The 18,723-nt window shown below is 36.1% G+C and overlaps 1 protein-coding gene across 1 annotated transcript in view; it reads left to right on the top strand.

Annotated features, from left to right (window-relative positions):
• The window catches only part of PHF14 (PHD finger protein 14), a 168,737-nt gene that overhangs the window by 131,640 nt on the left and 18,374 nt on the right, over positions 1-18,723 (top strand). The window contains exon 18 of the mRNA XM_054817113.1: positions 3,729-3,842. Coding sequence (XP_054673088.1) covers positions 3,729-3,842 — 114 coding nt within the window. The remainder of the gene's footprint in view (positions 1-3,728; positions 3,843-18,723) is intronic.

The raw sequence follows: 18,723 nt of genomic DNA, 5'->3' as shown, positions 1-18,723 counted from the left end.
TGCTGAACTGATTTTTTTTTTTTTTTTTTTTTTTTTGGTTAAAAAAGCTGAATGTCCAAGACTCAGAATTTAACCAGCTACACTTTTGTGTCTGCTGCCAACACTAGCAAGCAAGTTCCATTCAGGACTAGAATATCTGATTTGTTATGTATTTATGTCAACATGTAATTAAAATACTATTTTTTTGCAGAATCGTGATTGATTCAAGACAATGTTGATGTAGTAACTTAAACTGCATGAACATCTAGGTCATGTGAAAAGAGACATAGTTCAAAGCAGGGCTGTCTGTCTCGGATAAACACGTAGAATGTTGACACATTTCATGTTTCCTCTTCAAGGTTTTGTAAGTCCAAGAAGGATCATGTTCTGAGGAGCTTTGATCAAAATCAGCATTTTGCAGGAAAAATGTAGTTACTGAGCATTCTGCATTGATTTGTTTATGATGCGCTTATATTTTGATAAAGAATTTTGATATTTTCAGGAAACTGGATGTGCCGCTTAGTAGTGGTTTCCCCTATAATTTATTAATTAATATAATTAAATATTGTGATCCATTAGAAAGCTATGTCTGGATCTATCCAACCTGAAAATGCAGATACGTGAGTTTTCATATGTAGATTGGAAAACATAATAATATTTTAATTAAATGCGAAGGGCTTAAGCGCTGGAAAAGATGTGTACCAAATTACTTGCTGTGTAGGTTACGTGTCCATGAACAGTCACATCCGTCACTGCTACAGCTGAGGCTCACAGGTCAATGAGAAGGGCCATTGACATGGGTTTTGTTAGACAAGGCCTTGAAAAAAGAAAGTGACTTTTTACAAAGTCATTCCAGTATATTATGATATAAATAATAACTAGGAAGGACCAAAACCTAATTTTAATTATTTTTGAAATACATTTTTCCTTTTAACAATTCTTCAATAAAAATGTTGGTTTAGGTCAAAGATACAGGGGGTTTTTTTGCTTTTCTTTACAAAAGTAAACAATGCTAATACTTTTTCAGGTTGTTTGATTTGCTCAGTACAAGTCAAGGTGCTAGGATTTTTTACCAGAACTATTGCTCATTTGCCCATGTACTCATAAGACACTGAGAAGAAGCTTTAGGAAAGTTCTCACTTCCACCTTGCAGCATTTTTATTATTGTACCTCCCATGACAGGATCTCTTTCTGCTTTCTGAATGTGTTTATTTCTGAAAGCTGTACTTCACATGTTGCTGAAGTAGTTCAGAGCAACATAGATTGCCTTTCTTACATATGTTCAGGCACTATGCAGCTTTCCTGAGAAGTGAGACAGCAGTGCGAAAAGAGATAATAAAACCAATGTAACTGGAAAGGGAGACGCATTTTCTCGGCTTGGTTTCTGAATAATGAGGTAAATTTGGTTTCCATCCGTCTCCTTAAAAATGGAAGTACTATATTAGCTAGCGGATTCTTAAGAAAACTATTGAGAAGGATGGCCAAGCTGCTTGGAAAGAAGAAATTTCATACTCAATAGGGGAAGAGATTAACGTGATGTGCTGGTCCTGTTGAGGCACGAATGGAACAGGAATGTACGTTTACCAAATTGCAGTGGCTCAGACCATTTTTGCAAACCATCGTTTATTACTTTCAAAAATCATAAGAAGTAACAAAAAATGTTGCTACCGTTATCTGGCCACAGGTAATAGCAACATAATACAAGTTCTTTCAGACACAAAAGACAGGCAGAATTCAAGGAGAGAAATCACTGAACCGAAGAATTTTGACAAGTACTTAATTTTCTTCCAGCAGATGTGGTTGTTACTTTTGTTTTTGTAAGTAGCGCAGAAGAGCTTCTGGAAACATTGAGCTGATAAATTGCATGGCCATGATTGAACTTGCCAGTTCTGAGGGAGAAACCAGTAGTACTGTTCAGTACTCAGAGTCTCTTCATGGCTAATTGGGTCAACAAGAAGAGGTAGTCTCATTGTCATAGTTTACCAGGGACCAAACTGAGGAGGCCTTTGAGAGGGAAGATGTTTGCCTGTGCAAGTCCAGATCTGCTAGGGAAAACAGCAAACTGTCAGGATGAGCACGGTGCAGAGTTTATTTTGGTGGCATATAGAACATGGGGCTTTTGTGCAGTCGGTAGAGGAGAATCGGACTTTTATGATCTCAATGCTAGAGATGTTTCTCCTTGTACTTCACCGTGTTTAGCCATGTTGTTGATGATATTTTGAGGAACTGAGAAAGCTGAAAAATAGTGTTTTATTATTCCTGTCATGGAATTATTTGGGATGGTAGCTCTACCAAAGTATCTCATTTTTCCTTTTGGTCCACAGGTCCGGTGCTTATGCCCATAAAATAGTTCAGTGAAATGGCAGTTGGACTTCGTTGTTAACGTTTTAATCAATGGTATTCTTTAGTCATTGCTGAAAGCTGTTTTTTTCCTAAAATATCTTCCTCATACCAAACCTTAAATGCAAGGTGGTAGGCCACAGAATGGGCCCGAATATCCTTTCTCTAAGTCACAGAGAGGTGGTGCAACAAGAAAGGTGTATAAAGCTTTATTTGAAATATTTGAACTCAGAAGCTGTTTTAAAGGGATTCACCTGAAAAGCTGTACGAAATAGAGATACTAGAGTATTCCCCCTCCAGGCCCAAAGAGATTTTCCTAACTTTCTAGCCTCCGGCACCCCCCGTCCAGGTATTAATTCTTTTACAATAACTTGTCTTACCTGTGATTCTCCCTGTGATTCAGTAGTGGTCATTGGACCACAATGTTCGCTTTTTCCCTTCCAACAATCAAACATACATTGGGATAAACTGCAGATGCTGAATATTATCACTATGCCATTTTAATTTACTTTTCAGAAGTTGTTATGTTGGAAAACTTAATAATGAGCTTTGCAGTTTGCAGTTTCCCAAAGTATTATCTTGATTTCCTTGCAATTAATGACTGTAGAGAGAAAGTGATATATCAAAAGCACATATTCTGCTTGCTAAGCGATGACATCTAAAATATTTTCTGTAATGAGCATTACAACAAGCATAGTAGAGATAGTACTGATTAATGGATTTTTTCTCTGAAGGAAAATATCTCAATCTATGCAGTTATCAAAACCACTGTGTGAAGCAGTGAAGGTATTAAAGTGGATTTTGTTTTGACTGATCTAATCATGTTGCATTGCAAAGTCAAGGTAATTTGGAAAGTAGAATATAAACTACTTAAGAATTGTTATTTTGTTTATTTTACTGTAGTGTTAAAGTTACTAATAGACAGCCAACTCTACTAACTTTTCTAACTTTACTAGGTTGTGGGCTATATCAATTTGCAGTGATTGATAAAATACATTTGTGTGGGGTTGTTCTAGCATGGTCCCAGCTGTTTTGCAGAAAGCTCCATCTTGATAAGGGGATGAAATGTAATATTCCTTTCCTTGCAGTTCAGGAACAGGGGTAGGTATGGGCAAAACAAGCATGCTTCTTCAGAACTTTGCAATTCTGAAATGCTATATAGCTATTTAATGAGTCTTATAATGCTCTTGTGAAGAAAGTATTACAATTTTAAGAGAAAATTTATGACAGATGTTTTTGCTTCTGTGGTAAAAGAAGTTGCCCAGGGTAAAAAGAGTAGAGTTTTAGACCTCAAGTATTTTTCATTTCTCTGTCTATGCTTAGAGCACACTTCCTCTGAAAAGTCTCATTTTCTTGGCGTGCCACGTCAACACGCTGCTGAGGGGTCTATTTGTCTCTGTTGCTCTCAGGACTCCGAGCCGTCAAATGAGGTGGTCTCAGAGGCCCCAGGTAATGTGGTACCCTCTACCTCAAGAAGTAGCTCTGAAGAGCTGGTATCGGTGGCACAGAAACGTCCAGAAGAGGTAGGACATTCTGTGTCTATTCTTTTCCAAGATTAACTGTTGGGGGATACACGTTTACCTCTGTTTTTCATGCCTAGTGTTGTTTTACTCAGAGCAGAGACTTTTTAAAGCTAAAGCTCAATCTTATCCTCCCATACCAACAACATGCAAGACCAAGGGGAATCTCAGGACCTTGATTAACGGTACCTATAAGCCAAGAATATTCCATCTACTACCTTTTTAATACAGTTTCTTATTATCAGTGATTGGGAAAATATTTTTTCTTGTTCCTGTCTTTCACGCCATGACAGTAACAGTCACATTAGATTCTGGCAAATTAAACTTCATGACACTTAGGAGTCAGAAGTAAAATCTTTACATAGGCATATAGGTAGATGTAAAGCTTTTGTCATCCTTCACTAAATTTAAATACAGCTAACTGATGGGCTGTGCAAAGGAAGACCCTCGCTAATACAATACCTTTTTTTGTAGCCTTGTTTCCAAAAAAAAGATACTAAATGATAATGACGTAGTGTGATCATAAGTCCATACTCCCTGTTGTTACAAGAAAAGGTGCCAGCTTGTAAGGTAGCTCCATAAAGTAACCAATGACTTGAGGGGGTTTCTGTCCCTGCAATGCGTACTTGTCGCAGTACATCATAGCTGGACAAGAGGTTGTCTGCAGAATTCAGACTCACAGCTTCATTTTATGGTGGCAATCATCCTTTCAGAGAGCCATTATTATACTTAAATTAACCCTTCCTGTGAGAAGGAAGTCTGTCATTTGGAGTGGCCTTAACATTATTAATCTTGGCTTCCTCAAACAGTTCAGTTATTATTAAAGATATTCCACATACCATGTAATATAAAAACTAGTCCTTCCTGCTTTTTTCTCAGATTTCTTTTGGCTATAATCTTCCCAGTAAAGGAGAGTACGAAATACTAGCCATAGGAAATACAGCACCGTTTATTAGTCCTTTAGTGTAGCCTTTAGATAATTATCAAATACCTTCTTGAATTTCTCCTTTCCTCTGATTGTCACTTTGAAGAAGAGGGACGTCTGCAGTACAGGGCCAGGAGAATTCTTAAGAGTGTCTTCTATAGTAAGACCAAATAGGTACTTCACTTATTTTGGAGTATCACCGCATATTCTAAGATAGAAAGTCAGGTTATCACATCTAAGCAGTCCTGAGGATAGACTAATATAAGCTTTCAGTAATACTTTTGTATAAATTCTTGAGTAGCAAAAGGACCTCTACTATACAGAGGGCCATGGGTTCTGCCTCTTAAGTCTCAGCTTTGCCAACTTATCTCACTCCACTGGAGAAATTAAAATTGAGAGCACAAATGTTATTTAAAAATAAAAATAGAGGAAAAGTGCTGCAGAAAGAGGAACGAAACATGGTTAGTTAGTAAAAGGCTACCAAGAGGAAGATGAGTATATAGTTTTTGCCTTTGTGGAATAAAAACCATCTAAACTGGGGGGGAGAGGAAACTTCAGAGAATTGAAAGATGGAAATATATCTTTTGAATTTTACTAAATATCTCAGTAATAGTTTATGTCAACGCTGTTTTATTAAGTGTGGGGTCATAAAGTAATGTATGTGTTTTATAAGGCAATGAGGCTTTCTCCAAACATATTTACTGCAGTTGATATAGAAACAGAGAGAGGTGAGTCAGAAGGAGTTTTGTGGTTGGATTTGCAGGGAACCTTGAGAGGGGAGCACCAGTATGCTGAATTTCCAAATTCAGATCCCACCATGAAACAACCCATCTAAGTTACACATGGGTAAGTCAGCACGGTAAACAAACATTTGTGAATTACACTCTAAAAAACAGGACCAAAAAAGTGTTTGCAGAACTTTACTTCAACTAATGCCATTTTTATTTCTCATTTTATTTGAAGTCTCCTCGTAATATACTCCCTTATATTCTTTCAGTATCTGTTTAATGAGTTAATATTTGAAATTAACTACAGCTGCTAACTGATGCATTATTTGTATAATAATTTGTCTCACCTGATTTCGACCCATCAGTATTGGTGAGAAGGCAGTTATTAAGGAAAAGCTCAAATGCAGCCATGGAAAAGAGAAATAGCAGAAAAGTTTAAAGAAGGCAAAATGGCTAACAGCTAAGGATTTCAGGAAGGTGGAGGAGAATTGAGAAGGATGTGGAAAGTGACGTTCAAAAAGAATCTCAGACATGCAAATGTGAGGAGAGACAATTTCTAGTAGGAGAAAGTAAGGAAAATCCCATGAGTTGCCACATTAATTTGTATAAAGTGTAGTTTTTACCTGCTTACAATTTCATTTGCTCTTAGGCCAGTCTGAATCTAATGCTCAATCACTTGTGTCATCGGTTTTAACTTTGTGGGATGTCATTTGATCGCTGAAATGAGGCTTTGCTTTGCCTGTCCAGTTGTTCCTCCTTGTAGAAACGTTGGTTGGATTATAAGTCCTACTCAATAGGAGGGGAGGATGGCATCTGCTCTCTTACTGCCTCCCTTCTTCCCAGCCTCTCTTCATGCTCTGAAATCAGATTTAATTCTGTGTGGGGTAGGGACAGTGTCCAGCTATGTGGCATATGACAAAAGCCACTGCAGACATAATTGGTGTGTCGGATGTTTAGATTTAGATACTTGTGAAATTTTTGAACCTGTGAAGGACTGAGGGACGTGTGTGTATTCATCGATGGATTTCAGTTGCAGAAACACTTTGGGTTATAAACTAACCAAACTGTGTTTAAAGTTAGAAAGATACCTTATTCTGTGTTTTCAAAAGTTATGCAATCCTCAATAAAATTTAAGTGGTATAGATTTGAATACTGGAATTTTAGTTAGTATGCATACTAAAATAAGGAAGTTTCCTGTGTGATTGATGAGTTAATATTGTATATATTTATTGTCTTTTTTAAGAATCGGAATTTAAAAAGTGGAATTGGAAGAAACATTTGATGCGTTTGAAAGGGGACAGATGTGTGCCATGCTAATTTCAGTGTTGTTTCATTAGACCTTCTTAGTTTCTTTGGAAACTGTAGAATAACACTGCTTTTCACAGAATGTTATACTAAATTATATTGTTTTGGTGGTTTCCCTCCAACAGTAATGCTTAAAATAGGAATTTTGTCCCCACAACCATTTCAAAACTCAAAACTGCACTACTGTTAGTATGCCCTGAGTCGATACAATGAATCGTATCTCTGGTATCACACATTCTTTACCATGAACTGAAGAAAGAAAATTCTCTGGGCATGTTAATTACTTAAGATTCAGAACTTTTAAAATGTTTTAAATGTAGAAATACACTTGTTTGAATAACACTTTAATGGTTTGATAAAATTGAAAGGCTGGTGGTTTAGATTTCGTGACCCTTACTGTGTTTTCTATGGTCATTTTCATTGCGTATCTGGCAGTTGAAGTATGTTTAGAAAATGTATTTATATAGTTTTTTAGAGGAATATACAGTGACATTGAAGAAAGCGAAGGTTTGTGGTTAAAGTAGTTTTGCTTTCCCTTTTTCATGTAGTGGCTAAAGAGCAGGACGGGTGGGCTGTATCTTGATACCGTTTCTCATCAGCAGCACTTCAATCCACGGGGAGCGGTGGTGCCAGCGGTTGGTTATCTAAGTAAGAAGAGACTGGTGTTGACAGTTCCCTTCAACCTGAGCCTCAGAAGAGGCATATCCTCTTCTTTAATTAGAAGTAAAATAGAAATACATGAGTTATGTGTATTAATTTACTTTGCTGATCCCGTGGCAGATCAATTAATCACGTTTTAATAGTGTAAGCCCAGAGGCTAACAGGGCTGTTCTTTCTGAATGGCTGCATTGCCAGAGCAGTGCAGATGAAATGCTGCGCCATTCTCTCTCTTGGATAAAAAAATGAATTAAACAGCAAGCCAACCCCCACAAAAAAGCATGTATATACGTTCTGGAGCATTTAAGGTAAAATATGAATGACATGATGGTAGCATGCGAACATGAATAGCTTATGTATCTGTGGTGCTTTCGGAGCGCTGTACTAAAAGTGTAAAAGCTGTGCAAAGCATTGTGAATCTCAGCTAAAGAAAGATTAAGATAGGTACCCATTAATCTGTTTCTGAACTATTAGACATTCAGTGCTTGCAGTTTATCTGAATAGAGCACAGACTTTTTTCCATTAGTAATGCACAGCTGAGGTATAATGTTTTGTTTTATAGGAAAAGATGTGTCCCACACTTAAGTCACTTGCCATTAGGCTTATGTATGGTACAAGCGGCTTAAAAGGATTCTAGAATTCAGTGTTAAAATCATTACATTATTCTTGGAAAATCTGGAGGAGCCATCTGCATTATTTCATGTACAAGGAGAGGGAAAGTTTCTTAATTTTTATGAGCACAACTGGCAGCTGATATTATCATTTGTTTCTAGAGTTATCTTCCTTCCTTGATCTCTGGATAAAACCTCTCCCAACAAGACCCATTGCCTCTTCAATTCAGTATGAAAAGAATTTAAAAAAAAAAAAACCTGAAGCTTTTCATCAGCAGAGCATCTAATCCATCATTATGCTATTTTATTACACTGAAGTGTTTGCTTTTTAAACAAAGTGTGATGTAACCTGTTCTGAAAAAAAAAAAAAATTAAAAAAGGTAGTGCCATGGCAAAGCTTGTAATAATGCTCATGTGATATTTTCTCCATCTGCTATTATTAGAAGACTATTAAATAACTGGATTTCCATCACTGACATCTTTTGTTTGAGAAAATAACTCAATCATCATGTAGAATAAGCATTGGCAAGAAGCAGAAGGATGATTTGCACTCTTAGAGAACACCGGAAATTATTAGAGAAAATATATATTTGTATCTCTATCTGTATGTATAAATGCAAAGCTTTTATGCTTGTGCTTGTGAAAAAGCTGTGCATTCTTTTCTAAACTTCATAGGCATAACGGTATTTTCCCTCGGTTCTGTGTAGCTGCTAGCTTGAACTCATTTAACAGAAGAATTGTGTCAGACTGTTGTTGCTATAAATATATTGTTCTTCCTGACACACTGCTAACTGGGGAAAAAAAAAATACAGTTACCTACATAGAGTGGGTTGGACTGCATATTTACTCTCGAAGACTAAATTTTTTTGTTTAGCTTCTAAAGAATTTTCCTGCTCAGAAAAATAATTGGAAATTTCCATGCTGTAAGGACCTAGCAGACTCTTTTTCTGATGAAAAATCAAAACTGACAATGTACTAGTTATTCTGTATCATAGATAAATAATCCCCCTTTGTATCAGAAGTTGTAGGACTGTGATTTTGGAACAGAGGCTGATTTGTACTCTGAACCTGAAGCCGAGACCAGGATGTTCATTTTGTGCAACACCACAAACACTACATGGCAGACTTTAACAAAGAGAAGAAAACATATTAGGTCATCCGTGTCATCCATCCCCTAGCAGACATAGGGTTGGTCCCTCTAGTGCGTTTGTTAGTACTTTATTCTGGTTTAAAAACTTCTGAGCAATGATGGTTTTCACACCTTCAGAGCCTTTACCTTTGCACTCCTGTTCAAAGCACCTTAGAGAACATTTATTGCACCCTCCTCTTTGTTTTCTTTGAGTGGCAACGAAGAGTTGCAACAGATTACAGCTCTGGAATTGCTATGCATTCAGAGTATTTTCTGGACCTAAGTCAGATTCGTTGTAGAGAAGATATTGAAATTTGGTTACTTGGCTGAAATTTGGTGATTTGGCCTGTAATCCAACTCCTCGTATCAGAGTGTGGGTTCCAAACATCAGACTCATTTATCAAAACAGAGGTGCTGAGTCACCTATTGAGATCATTTGGCACTCAGGAGATTTGTTTGATTTTACTTTTTTTGCTTCTACAAGTAATTATTATGATTACTGTAGTTCCCATGAATATTTTGTAACAGAAGTGCTAAGCCACATGCCTAAAAAGCCTTAGAGTCTAACTGTGTTAAAACTGAATTAATAATGAGCAGAGAAGAGAACATAATACCTTTGACTACTGAAGTGATTCCTCTGTAAAATAAACTGGGAAATACAGTAAGCATGCAAATGCTCTGGAGTTAGGAATTCATATTTTCCATCTAATCTCTTCACATGACTGTTTTATGTAATCTTCTTAATAACAATACATAAAGGTCGCAAGATGGTTGGAAAATGCTGTCATGCAGTTCTGCTTTTGAAGTCAAAATTTATTTATGTATATTTAAGCTGTAAATGGCCTTATGGAATGAGGGCCTCTCCTAGAAGAACATTATTAATTTAAAAAATGAATTAAGTCTGTTTAAAATTTCCACAAATCCAAGACATTTTTCTTTATTTAACCTTTTCACAGTCTCTGCCCTTCTTTAAAGTACATTCAGTCCTATATCATCTGTTACTCAGGAAGGTATTTAATACATGACTTGGCATCATTTGCATTATACAAGAAGATTAACTTTACAAGCTCTGCTATTAATCTGAGTAGCTCTACATATTGACCTATGAAAGAACATAATTAAGTTAGCTTAATTAAGTTAATTAATTGTTACACTCTGATGAACTTACTATTGAGAGGAAATTAAAGGCAAATAGAAAATGGCATTCATTGGTTGGAAATCATATTTTAAAGGATTTTACAAAGATACATTATATTTAGATGACTAAAATATCTATTGTGTAATAACCAAAGCAGAGGCAATTAAAAATGTCAAAAGCTAAGAATCTCTGCACTATTCGCTCTTATTGGCTGACATTCAGCCATATTTCTAAAAGCAATAAAAAAAGTGTGCTACAAATTTAGAAAATAATTGTTGCAGGGTTGTTTTTTTTTTCCCAATACACAAATAATTGAATTCAGAAATTGACACCGCTGCCTATGCCTGGACTACAGAGAAAAGCACGCCGTAGAAGTTAGATAGGTGTTATAATCTGATATCGGGCTCTCCTTTTGGGGAGAGACAATGGGGAAGGATTGAAAGACAGCACAGGGCAGCAAGCTGTACCCCATCAAAAGTGCTTACTCGCATGTCAGTGTAAGAATGTCTTTCTCATGCAGCGATGGAGGGGAAAGGAGATGCTCCTGGAATTTCCTCCGTCAGCTGCACTTCTGTTGTCAGGAGTGCCTGCAAGTTCGCTGCAGGAAAATGTTCAGGGTTACGGCACGGATCCTGTGCATGGACAGACCCTCCGCATGACTCCAACATCTGGGGCACATTCATCAATCTCGATACGCGCTGGTGTGTACCCTGGAGATCAATTCTGAGTAACCAGAATTAATAAAAAGTAAAAGAAAAATGGCAAAACATGCACAAATGTGCCACAATAAATGCTGCCAAATGAGCGGTTTATTAATCTGTAAGATTCATTAATTTTACCATGGCTTTAGTTTGAAATTAATTTGCCTGAACAATTATTAGTTCTCTACTAATTTTTTTCCCCCAAATACATAGATTTTCTGCATGGTATCCTCAGTGATTTTAGGATTTCATGCTTTCTTTCTGTTGTAAAAATGATTATTTTAACTGAAGTGAAAACAGTATTTTCCCTGAGATATTGTTCTTTGGCATTTCCAGATCACATGAAAGGGTCATTGATCTGTGGATACATTCTCTGGAAAAATAGCAGCATTGAAAACAGGAAGCCAGTGGCATTTAGAATCACTTGTGTACAAATTTGTATTCATATTCTGAACACAGATAAGTTGGAATTTCATTCCTTCATGGAGAAAAAAAAAGGTCAATCTTTCCTTGAATGATACTAGGTTCTTTTTTGTTTGGAAAAAAAAATAAATCTGAAACATTTTTAAAAATGGATAGGATCAGAAGAAACAATTAAATTACAGCTAGTGTATATTTAATAAGACATACTGGTTTTAACACCTTGCCCACCAAAAAAAAAAAAGTTTTAATTTTTGTAAATTCAGTTTGAAATTAACATGTTGTTATATTTGGCCACTTGAAAATTTTATGGAGCATTAAACAACCAGGTATATTCCAAGAATAAAGAACAGCTTTAATCTCAGCTTAAACGACATGCTTTAAATCATAATTTTTTATTTTATTTTTTTTTTCTGGAGGAAGAGAGTGGAAATTGGAATGAAAAAATAGAATTAAGCAAGCTTTACGTAGGAAAATAGCAGCAAGCTGTGCAAGTTGAAGGCTGTTTCCCACCTGCTGTATATTTTGTTGGCTATACTAATGTCAGTGGACGTCAGCGTACCTGTGTGCGCTATCTGGTCAGCTATGACTGGATTATTTTGAGGTATTCATGCTGTGGCATGGTACGATGTCACGTAAGCTGCTGTTGTCATTTGTTGTGTGGCACATGTGATACACAGTGGAAATTCTTTCCTGCAGGAAAGTAAATTTAACTCCTTTCTTCAGTATGTTATGTACACATTCTTAATCTTCCTTTTTCTTTCTTTTCTGAGGGATTTCTTATCTTCTCTCTTATCTGTAATAATTGAATGAAAAATTAAGCAAATACTTTCTCTGGCCATTGTATGCAGTGTAAATATTAGACTTCACATTGCACTGTGTGAACAAAGCGATGATCCTTTTTCTAGGTGATAAATAATGTCAGAAACTTTCTTTTTTATTTTAATATGACAGGTTGAAAATATCATCAGAACCCTTTTAAGTTATAGTCTAGATTTCAGATAATGAAGCTTGAGCAGTGCTGAAAATTTCAATGTCATCTTTGAGGTAGTGAAGATAAGCAGAGGTCAGTCAGTAGTCATTAATAACGTAGGTTATATAGATTTTTCCCTATCCAGTTGTTTCAGGGTTATCTCTGAACTGCAGTGCAATCCCAATAGTGTCGCAATGCTGCTTCATCAAAGTATTGTTTCTTTAAATTTCTCTCACTGTTAAGCAGAATATTTAGCAGACATTGAAGAGTTTGTATTACCTAAATATTTCAACGGGGTAGGATCAGTGGTGTGTTATCTATTAGAGTAGTTCTTTTTGCTATTAATATGTGGTTTTGTGAGTCATATATACATTAATTTACCCTAATTAACAGTAAATTAAAACTAAATTTATGTTAACACCAAGTATGTCTCTTCTGAAGGCTATGAAGTAGATTAACACACACCATTATCTTTTGTAGCCTTCATTGACTTGCTAAATCCTTCTTAAGTGAACAGTTTTCCTACAGGTTTTTTTTTTTCTTTTTTTAAAGGGGCTATGCAGCTAGTTTAGTCTCCCAAAACCTCTAGATTACCTGGAATACCCAGAACTATAGGTATCGGCATTGTTTTATTTACAAACTGTGAAAATGTTACTGAAAATACAGTTAAATTCAGAGAGACTTAGGCTGTGACGAGGAGTGGTATTTTTGGGAAGTTAGTTATCCATTATCCGGTACTGATGTGTTTTACTCTGGTAAGATTCTTGTTTAAATTGATTGAAGTCATCACAGCAAATTGAAGATAAGTAGCAGAAATTAGCACACACCTTCTGCCAATAAAGATACTTTTTGTCCTCTCATAAGGGACTGCTTTGGTATTATTCTGGATTCTCCATACAAAAGAGGTGGAGATAGGCCTATTGCACAACTTAGCCGGCTAAAATTATTTGTCTAAACCTCTGTAGATTGTGCCAGGGTTCACTCTGAAAGAAGGCTTTTCAGGGCACCCAGACTAGTCTTCACCCTAGGGGAGTATGTTTTACTGCTGGCTAAGACCGGGGCCTGGAGATGCTCTGCAGTTCAGTGGCCAGCAGAGCAGGTCCTCAGTCACTTTACAGCAGCCCAAGCCCATGCTGCTGCCGAAAGGGTGGTCTGTTCCTGCAGCTCACCTGCTGGTCTTGTTGGAGCAGAAGATGAATGAGCTGGGTCAGTGGGATGACCTGGCAGACCACGGGGTGACATCCACGGAGGGTGGGGGGATTGCATAGCTGTGGACCACAACTTCTCTCTTCAGTGGCAACCTGCAGGTCAATGGTCCAGGACTGACAGTGGGACTGCATTGTAATTTCAGTGTTCTAGAAAAATTAAATTATAATAACTCTCAAAATACCCATTAGTGTTTCTGGCTTTAGTGTATTGGCCAGTTCTTTTGTATTTATCTGTTCAAAAGGAGCACTTTTTCTTCTTTTTACAGCTTTCCTCTCTCTTTAGCCTACAAGAGTAGGCTTGTCATATTTGGGTTGTTCAAGAGATTGAGTACAATTAAGAGCTACTGCTTAATGTTGTAACTAATGAAAATCCTGCTCTCCTTTCTGCAAATTAGGATCAATTACTACTTGTAAGATTTTCAGACAGGTGATTAGTTACACAAAATTTCGACTGTGATTCGGATTAAAGAATCGCAGGCGTTGGAATGCAAAGGAAGTGGTAAACGTGTGCTTGCATCCTTGTGATGGATTTTTGTGATCTTTATCAGAAGAAATGTTTCAGACTATTAGTGCATAGAGGCATATCCACACCTTGCCTGTTGGAAAACTCTCACTGTTGGCTTGGCTTCAACAAAATATAGGGAACCGTGTTGAAATCTAGGACTCTAACCTGATCATCCTATCTCCAAAAACAGAGCAAATTTAAGTAGTAGGTTCTACTTTGGGGTAGATTTACAACCGAAATTCAAAAACGAGCAGTCAGTATAGAAAGTTGCCTTACATCTGTACAATTGAATGACAATAGAATTGTTCCCTCTATGTTTTCCAAACCTTCGATTGTACTTGACTCCAGTTTTATCCAAATTATCATTAGACTTTTTGCATGTAGGCACTCAGTATAGGTAAACTCAGTTAATCCAATATTGGTCACACAGGGTGGGTATTATGAAGATAAATATCCGTAGTTTAAGAGGATAAAGACAGGCCTTTAGAAAATACCTTCTTAGAGAAGTGTAGAAAATCAAACATTTGTTCCGATGTAGCTCTGAATCTGGGAGGTATAATACTCAAAATGGAAGACAAGATATGAAAAAGTAAGAAGCATGAAGAAAGAGAACATAAAGAAAGGAGCAGAGATTTTTTTTCTGCATTTTAGATGCTTATTTTTATTCTCATTTTCTGACAGTCTTTGTTTATATAGTTAGCTCTGGGAAAAAGATCTCAGTAAGTCAGCATTTAAAAATGGAGTCACTCATAGAATGTAATTTTTGTGTGTGCATGCTGTGCAAAATTTTAGATGTTTGTTTCTGCAAAATGTTGCTTGTTTTAACAGCCTCTTTATAGTTTCAAGGGTGATGTTTGAAATGGGGATAGAGGCAAAAATGATGCAGTGTCATTCAGAGCCTGTAGATAATCCAAAATCACCATTGTTCATATTTTAGCCTGACAAGCAGCAGAGTAAAAATAAAAGGATTTTTAAGTTGTGTTGTTACTTGAGAAAGCATTCAGTATCTGCAGAAACACCAAGTTATTCAAAAAGAGGAAGCACATAAAAACTTACACAAAGCCAAATCTGACCCCAGTTCCCGTAAGAAAGATTGAGTAGAAGAAACTTCTTTCTTCACAAGCGTGGCACCCTGCAAAATCTCTCCTTGTGCCATGGAGGGAAATACATTTTATCCCTTCATCCCTTCCTCAAGATCTCATGTAGAAATACTAAACACTTAGAGAAAATTTGAAAATAACCTTTTAATTGAATTATTTTATCTGGGATTGAAGGGTGGAAGAATCTGTAGTGCTCTTTAAAATAATATTACCATTCCTAAAGTCTAAGTTTGCTAAATTCCTCCTATGATACAAAGTATTTCAGGTGAAATTTCTGTATCTCAAAGGTTATTGTATTTAGTAATAACATTTAATTTGGGAAAATAATAAGAATAAATTTGATTTGCTCTTGCCTTCATCTTGCAGTCTTGCCTGGGCGTATGCCTGTGCCCATTGAAGGCGACAAGAAACTGGGCTAGGTAAACATCTGTTGTTACTCCATGCAGCTCCTTATTCCTTTACGCCAAAAGTTAACCTGCCAGTGTCCGGGTGGAGTGATGAAGCCAAGAAATAGTGTCAAAAATTAAAACTTTTTAGATGCAATACTGAATATATGGTGTGGATTCTGATCTTTTTTCTCTGATAAGTTATCATCTTTATATTTCACTGTTTAATACAAATGTAGCACAATGAGAAGATGGCTTAGCCAATTTTTCCAGAGTATTATAACTTTAAAACTTCCTGATTTTTATTTACTGAATTAATGCTAGTTTATTTTATTTTAAATCAATATGCATTTTAATTTGAATTTAATAAGTGAGCGGTCTTTATGTTACAGTCTGTGAGGCTCCCATAACACAAATTAGCAAATAATTCTGTTCAATTATATATTATGGTTTTCTTATGGCAATCTTCTTATTCCAAGAGCTTATAATTTTGACTATTTATTTTTAACTCCATAATTTATATTTTGAATACATTTCAATTTTGCAGTCAGGGCCCTATGGTTAAAAGCATTGAATCAAAAAAAAAAAAAAAAAAGATCCTTACCTTAAAGAGCTTCCATTACTAGTATAAAGCCAGATTTTGTAGATTAAAAAAAAAAAAAAAAAAATTAAAAAATCAAGTTGTATTCTGTTTGCTGCATTTTGGCTAAGGTTTGCACTTAACAGGAGAGGTTTGCTTTTTTTTAAAGGAGAGACTGATGATAAGACTGATAATATTATTTTAAATATTTGGAATTTTTTTCCCACAGAGTTTATTATTCAGCAGTTTATAGTAGCCTCTACTTCTCTGTATAATATAGAAACTTAAGTTAGTAATAGAAACAAGATTAAAGACAGTGAACAGATCGCTTAATGGAACAAATGGATTCCTAGTCTCATTAACTGGTAAGCTTAAGCTGGAGAAGTATTGCACATATAAACTGGGAAAAACGGAGGGCTGTTTGCATAAATATTTTTCCACTGTTAAAGCACGTCATTAATAGCTTTTATCAAATCAGACCAAGGGTCTGTATCAAGCAGCTTCATCATCCATGTAGTCATGAAGTGAATGTCATCAGAAATCACTGGGCTTAAACACTTATCAGCTGAATATGATAAAATGACTGCGTTTTTATTTACACAATAACCTCAAATCCTCATATTAAAAAGTGGCAAATTTTTTTGCCCTTTGCTGTTCTAAGTGTGACACATGTAACAATTATTCATCATTCCATAATGGATCATTTTTATCAGAGTCCTGTGTCTCTTCTGTATATATAGAATAAATATTTATGTTTTCTCATTTTTCTGAACTAGAAGATACTGATAGAATAGGTTTGAAGTGTCAACTATAATTCATTGCCTGCAAAGAAAAGCTTTATACTGATACTGTGTGAAAGGAAAAGAATAACTAAATCATTTCAGCACCAAGCTTATAACCAAGATAATATCAGCATTTTCCTTCTTGAAAATATATCTGCCATAAATTAAAGGAGGTCTTCAGTATTTTATTAAAATGCTTCTGACAAGTTTAACCCCATCTTCAACAGGAATGTACGTATGAATACAAAAACCTTTTTTTAAAAAAAAAAAGTGAAGGTCAAGTGAAAGTTAAAACAAGCTTACACTAAGCTTTATACTAATTCTGCCAGTATTTTGTTTAGAACACATTAGCAAATTATGATGCTTATTTAGTATCAATCTAAAGGTACACGTTTTATTGTTATAGGGAGCTTAAGATCTATGTAGCACTTGGCTGTTTTGTACAATAGTAGTACAGTTTGCAAAAAAGCCCATAAAATACATGTATATTGAGTATATTTCAATGAACTCTTAATTTAGTTAAAATTAGCCTTAGCATTAAATGAAATAGAGGAGAGATGCATATCACAGTGTATAATTCTTTTAAAATATATTAAATATATACATAGCAAAGTAATTGGGTTAATAAGAATATAATCGGAATTCAAAATATGTTTTTAATGAAGCATGTTATACACAAATACTACGGTTCAGTATCCTAACACATTTTCGGCTATGCTTCCAGTTTCTTTTATAAGAAAACGGAGGAAAGTGTTGGTACTCTTTGTAACGAAGCAACAGCACAAGAGAAAAGTTGTATTTGATGAAACCCTGCGCCTGTTTTGCAGAGTTCATAGCCGTCCCTTTACTATTTTTTAAAACCGTTTGATTTGCAGCACTTTCAAGGGTCACGTACCGCCTTTCTCTAACAAGGGGAGAAATGCACCTGCTTCCCATTCAAGGGTGAGCGGTTAAGTTTCGTGCGCTCTTTGTGAGTGCTCCTTCCCCAAGCCCTGAGCTGCAGCAGCACCAGCACCAGCAGCACCAGCACCAGCACCACCAGCACCAGCACCACCAGCACCAGCAACGGCACCTCCCACATTTACAGCCGCTTGCTCCGGAATTCCAGCTGCAGCTGCCGAGCACGCATCTTCTGAGAGAGGTGCTCTCCAAGGCACTTGGTCAGAAGAGACGTTTCTTTTCTGGAGCCTGGCCCATCCGCAAATGACCCAGAGCATCCGTCACAGGCTGGAACAGCTTTTTGCAAATAAGTAGAAAGCTGAAACGAAGTCTCGGTGTTTCTGATGTATATGAGAATTTTACTTTGAGCTCCAAGTGGGGTTTTTTTGTGCAATAAGTTTAACTTTAATCACTCATTAGTATCACATCACATTGATGTTGAAACAAGCTGGAAGTTTTTGTAAGGCCATGTATTTAATAGGAGACTTATGAAAATATAATTTTATGAGGTATGCTCAACATTTCACTTTAGAACTGCTGCGTATAAAGTTGATAATTGTTTTCTTCAAAAAATCAGATATTAAAAGACAATGTAAAAATTAATCCTCCCTTCCCATGACAAAAACATAGAACCAGTCCTTCATTTTGAAAGCAATTAGTACGTTAGGAAGGTCATTGCTGTAAAGCTATGCATTTGTCCGTGCTAGTGACATGCATAAACTAAGTGATCTTATGGTGTTTGCTGTTGTCAAATTGCATTAGCATCTTAGGCATGATAAGAATGTCATTAATGTGAA

Source organism: Grus americana, chromosome 2 (assembly GCF_028858705.1).
Source record: "Grus americana isolate bGruAme1 chromosome 2, bGruAme1.mat, whole genome shotgun sequence".
Lineage (NCBI taxonomy): Eukaryota > Metazoa > Chordata > Aves > Gruiformes > Gruidae > Grus > Grus americana.
This window is presented reverse-complemented; position numbering and strand designations above follow the sequence as displayed.